The sequence below is a fragment of the Pavona decussata genome, unplaced genomic scaffold (genome assembly GCF_977016875.1).
Source record: "Pavona decussata unplaced genomic scaffold, jaPavDecu1.1 SCAFFOLD_155, whole genome shotgun sequence".
Lineage (NCBI taxonomy): Eukaryota > Metazoa > Cnidaria > Anthozoa > Scleractinia > Agariciidae > Pavona > Pavona decussata.
Genome location: NW_028145567.1, coordinates 121,647 through 127,500, shown reverse-complemented (window position 1 = coordinate 127,500; position 5,854 = coordinate 121,647). Strand labels below are relative to the sequence as shown.

Genomic DNA, 5,854 nt, shown 5'->3' with positions numbered 1-5,854 from the left:
AAATATTGCTAGATCTTGCTGATTTCACTTTGCAAGAACAACGCCAGAAGAATTTATAATGGTCTTAATTTCTCGGCATGGTACAATGGCTTTTATACCATGGCTGCTAAACCAATCAAATCCCTGTAATTGCATTATATACTATACATCTATACATCCCTTTGCCTGGGAAGAAGGTCGCACGGTGAGGCCTTTGTGATGCGTTTTCAAACAAGTTTGTTGCCTTCCAAAATCTTATTTATGTTGTCTGGCCTGGGGATTATTTATGATTCTACCGGAAAAGCACTCGAAAACCCAAGTTTACCATCGAGACCCAACAAGCAATTACAATCGGTTAGGATTATGACTATGATTCATCATCAGTACTCACTGAGGTTGATTAGAAATTTCTACCCGGCTAGTCTCTGTTATAGTTCTGTGTTCCAGATCATCCTTCTCCACTTACTAGGCGAATACATCAAAGGATGCTGCCGGATTCTCTTGGTCGTCGATAAGGATTCTTGTGGATCTTAGAGAATCTAGCGCATTCACATCGCGCGTGAGCCAAATGGATTGTTAAATATTCTGGATTGCTTATTGGTTTTTCTAAGGCGCATGGTGGGAATCGATCGGTTCCGCACACCATATAATGACCTCAAATCAAACCAAATAGTTTTTCATCCCAACGTTGCAACCAATACCCGAGTAATAAACTGCAAATTATTTCTCTTAAAACTCGCTCAGGCATGCGCAATGACAAAAGCCCGTGCTCGCGAGGCACGAACCGCTGATAAAGCATGCATTTCCCAGAGCCACATTTATCCAGTCCTCTTCAGTGAAGGCAGCGCGCTTTTGCGTGATGGTCAAAATATAGACACGTAACACTGCCAGCGGCTAAATCTAACATTCCCATTTCTCCTGTAGGTATGGTGACAGGGTTCCTAAGTCTCTGCTGGCTCGTTTGTTTGGTATCCTGTGGATTCTAAGCGGCCTTCTCCTCTGTTCCTTTTATACCGCCACTTTCACAAGTGCCCTGACATCCTCGTCTCTGAGCCACCGCAGTTCTCTGCTTGGAGTTAAGGTTGGAATGACAGCATTTACTTTACTATCGCTTAAAACCGTCGCAATTCCATTGCAGTCTCCAAATACTAATTCTCCTTCATGACCATGGAATCCATTCAGCAAGTTAACTGATAAAAGTAAAAGCTAGTAAACTAAAGAGAGAATAAAAGATGTAAGAAGATGTAAGAAGATAAAGCCCAAGGCAAATAAATGTCGCGTTACGAACCTTAACTGTGACCAGAAATTCTTTAATTATGGATTGGTCCAGTTTTACGTTATATTCATATATTTTGGAAGGAGAAATGAAATATTTAACAATTATTCCACGAGCGCGCGTTGGATATGAGATGATAGATAGCCAACGAGGCGCGTAGCGCCGAGTTGGCTATAATCATCTCATATCCAACAAGCGCAAGTGGAATAATTGTTTTATTAAAAACAACCGAGAAATATTGCTAGATCTTCCTGATTTCGCTGTGCAAGAACGACCAGAAGGCAATTTAATGGTCGCCATTTCTCGGCCATGGTATAATTGCTCACATACCATGGCCGCTAAGCCAATCAAATCCCTCGAATTGCATTATACAATGATGCAGTTTTTAATAACATGAATTATTAAAAACTGAATCATTGTATAATGCAATTCGAGGGATTTGATTGGCTTAGCGGCCATGGTATATGAGCAATTATACCATGGCCGAGAAATAGCGACCATTAAATTGTCTGCTGGTTATTCTTGCACGGCGAAATCAGTAAGATCTAGCAATATTTCTTGATTGTTTTTAATAAAACAATTATTCCACTTGCGCTTGTTGGATATGAGATGATTATAGCCAACTCGGCGCTACGCGCCTCGTTGGCTATCTATCATCTCATATCCAACGCGTGCTCGTGGAATAATTGTTAAATGCCACTGAGTGGTTCAAAGAAAAAGCATCTTGCACCTCCCAATGTTTTTCAACAAGCCTCTACAACAGTATAGTTAACAAAAACAGTAATAAATAAAATTATCATTTATCTCACAATGTAGTTGCTTGTTATATTAATCACTGAATGTCGTGAAAAAGGCGAAATTTGTGATATATAATTCTTGTGACTGAGCCTCACATCGTGTACCAAATAATAACTTACTTTATTTGATATACTTTGTATACTATATAATATACATTGTTATTGTACCTACCACGATGAACAATAACTTCCTTTCCCGCAAAATTAAAGAGAAACAGTTTGAAATTAAAATTAGTATTTTCTTTATAAAATTTTGGATGACTTTGAATTCTCTGTTTATGTGTTTGCTGTTTGATTGAGTTTTAAGAAGTTCATTCAGAATAGATCGTCGAATTTTCTTTACGCAGGTTGCAGTAATGGAGAATAGTCCCGCCTACGACGAAGCCATGAAGCAGGCTGCAATTGTGAAAGGTATTTTCCGTAAAAAATTAGTAAATTTTGATAGTGAAACTCTTGAATACTTGTGCAGTTGTTCAAACATGAAAACAGCCAAAAGATAACAACACTTGAATAAAATTTCCATCTTACCATCAGCTCCGTCGTCAAATGTCTTCGATTTTCACATCTTCTTCAGCAAATATCACTGTTTTCCACATTTCTTGAGTTTTTAATGGAAGTATCTACTTAACCGTGGCCATTTTGAGTCCAGGGCCCAGTTGTGCGCTGGTCAGTGGGTAGCTAAACTAGTCGTGTACTCGATTGACCCTGTTTCCCATAGCTCATTGCACAACAACGTTTTTTCTCCTTTCTTTACGACAGCAGCCAGTTGTAAATCAAAAATCCGCTGAGCTATATATTTCTCTATTACAGACTATCCTAACTTTCATGAAATGTACGATGCACTCATGATAAAGGGAGAAGTGGAGGGGATTCTAGCGGACATGTACGCGGCCTCCTACTACATGGACAACATCAGCGACCCTCGCCTAGCCGTGTCCATGTTCTTTGGCACCCAGCGCTCCATTGGATTTGTAGTTGGAGGCAGAAATTATCTGACGAAGCTCTATGTTCCTTGTTTAAGGAGCCTGTTTAAGTACAGACAGCGAGATATCAAGAAAATCATTCTTCGGTACACTCAGGCATACCACGTGAGTTGATATGCAGCGAGGTCCTTTGCAGAAACAACCTTGAGTATGCCAATTAAACTTAACTCTTCCTGGACTTTGTCAATTTAACATGCTTACATGTCAAGTATTTAAAAATACTTGACATGTAAGCATGTAATCTTTCAAGTTTCCACACCACGCTCCCCTAATGCTGACAATAGGCCATTTCCGAGTTGCTTGAACCTCACTATGGAGGCGAAGCTAAGTGCAAAGTTTTTATCATATGCAAACAAAATTAATTTTCATATGAAAAAATTTGCACTTAGCCTCGCTTTCATAATGAGGTTCACAACAACTCGGGAATGGCCTATTTCCGATAATCACCAGCTCATCAGGTAATTCTCGGCACGAATTCCCTCAACGCAAAGGGTCTTGTTTACCGGTGAGATAAGGTATTTGATCCGGTAAACGGACCATTTCTTGATACGCTTGCAAAAAGAAAACAACGATATTTTCCCAGAGGTTCAACCACCAATATTTTTTTCATGCGTGCCTTATAATATTTATGAACCTTCTTTTAAAATGTCCTTTCACAGACTAAGACTCAGGACCGCAGGTTGACATATGAAGACGCTGACAAGATGGTGACACTGTTAGATGGGGACTCGCCCGAATTTCGGAAAGCTCTCCACATCCTGTTAATCCCGTTCTTCTTGTTGTTATTAATGGGATTCGTTTATGATTCCTGTATCTCAAAGCTCAGGGACCAGAGGCTAACGAGTGAGTAGTACTCTGTCATAAAATGTATTCCACTTTTGATTTGGGTTATATATTGTGAGTTATACATGAAGGGGGAGTGTCTAACAGCTCAGTAATGCTGATGCTCATGTTAGAAACAACAAGTAAGTTCTCATAGCAGCGCCCTATGATTCACATTAATTTATATTACACTGAAAACTGTGGGGACAAAGTTGGTTAACATATTTGTTAAGCTTTCACAAAAATGTTTATTTTGTTGAGAAATCTCTTAAATCAACCGTGTACAAGAGTTATTTGTAAGGACGATAAATCCAGCCTGAGAATTAATTTTGGGAGGCTCTAGGCATGCTAGCTATAGGCTTCTTGTCGTCTCTTCTTAATTAGGCAGGACTCATTGTTCCAGTTTACCTGGGGTTCTTGAAGGTTGGATTCAGGCTGTGATTTGTACATTACTTAAGCAAAATGCAAGTGTGTCATGTGCTGAGAACGTATTTGTATGTGTATTTTGCAGTTCCCAAGGGAAGTATTTCTGACTCGATGGACATGGCAGCAACATTAACCAGTTGCAAGCTAAACCGATGACCGATAAAAACAGAAAGTTTGAGTTGAAGTAAACTTTAACAACAACAACAACAACAACAACATCAGCAAGTGAAGTTTATTTATTTTAGTTTACATGAAGTAGTTACAAGAATTAAATGACCATATTGAGCAAAATTCCACCCAGAATAAATATAAGGGCTAATCTAGCTGGGTGGCTGATCTGGCAAATTGAAGAAAAGAAAGGTCGATGTCTATTCAGCAAGTGTCGAAGCTATTGTCTATATGAAAAGAGATTAAGCACAATTACCATTCGATAGGATGTCGTCATTTTATCAGATTAACTTGCTAAAGCAACCTCGACGGCAATAGCAACGAAAACGAAGCTAAAAAAACACTTGAGCTCATCATTGTAATTCGTTTAGGCGTCCTATAGCTAACCATGAAGCAGAGCTACCGAGCTGCCGATTTCGTTCGTACTGTAATAGCGTTCAACTTTCACATGGAGAAAGCAAAGCCTCGTTCCCAGGCCCGATCGAGCCGGGATGCCTTTCTGAGGATTATTAATGTAATTGTAAATCAGTACTATGTATGTTGATGTAAGTAATTATTATCTCTCTTAGCTTTCTCACATGTAATTAATTAATTAATTAATTATTAATGCAATTGTAAATCAGTACTAGGTATGTTGATGTAAGCAATTTATATGTATTCCCTCTTTTTTGTGAGTGTGTTTCTGCAGCTTTGTATTTTAGTGTTATTGTTGCAAATAAAAAAAAATTAGAAAAAAAAAAAAAAAAAAAAAAAAAAACAAACGAGGACGACTGTTGACGAGGCTATCGAAAGCGAAATTTACCATTAATTGTTCACGCTCTCCATAAAACTATTCCTTAATTAATTTTCTTGTTCTTGTTTACCATTTGGAACGTGTGGTGCAAACATGACACGCGCAGAGCCTTGACGCTCAGGCCCGGTTCAGACGCCGAACCTTTCATGAGCCGAACCTAATCCCTCGTTAAGTAGATGAAAAGTTCGGCGTCTGAATCAGTTGAGAACGGCTGTTTCAATTTGGAACGGCTCAGCCGGGAATTTCGGCTTTGGAACGGCTTTGATTCAGACGCCGAACCTTTCACGAGCCGAACCTAATTCATAAATTATTATAACGTATTTCAAATAAAAAAAATAATAATAATATAAAAAAAACACTAACATTTCGATTGGTTTTGCTTCAAGTAAATTAAGTTCGGCGTCTGAATCAAAAGGCGGGATTTTCGTGATTTGGGCCGACCTTAATTTAATGAATTAAGTTCGGCTTATGAAAAGTTCGGCGTCTGAACTGGTCCTTAGTGAAACCTGTTATTTGTGACGCTGATATCACTTTCAAGAGCTCATAAATAGTTTAACAAATCTTGTTTATCTAGAGCAACGTTTTAGCTTAAAAAGTTAATAATGTAATA

At 38.6% G+C, this 5,854-nt stretch overlaps 1 protein-coding gene across 1 annotated transcript in view; it reads left to right on the top strand.

Moving 5' to 3' along the window:
* Positions 1–4,932, top strand: part of LOC146465699 (uncharacterized) — a 9,372-nt gene extending 4,440 nt beyond the window's left edge. Inside the window, exons 3-7 of the mRNA XM_085128109.1 lie at positions 904–1,060; positions 2,400–2,463; positions 2,863–3,140; positions 3,695–3,878; positions 4,369–4,932. Of these exons, the coding sequence (XP_084984235.1) occupies positions 904–1,060; positions 2,400–2,463; positions 2,863–3,140; positions 3,695–3,878; positions 4,369–4,439 (754 nt within the window). The 3' untranslated portion in view covers positions 4,440–4,932. The remainder of the gene's footprint in view (positions 1–903; positions 1,061–2,399; positions 2,464–2,862; positions 3,141–3,694; positions 3,879–4,368) is intronic.
* The last annotated feature ends 922 nt before the right edge of the window (positions 4,933–5,854 follow it).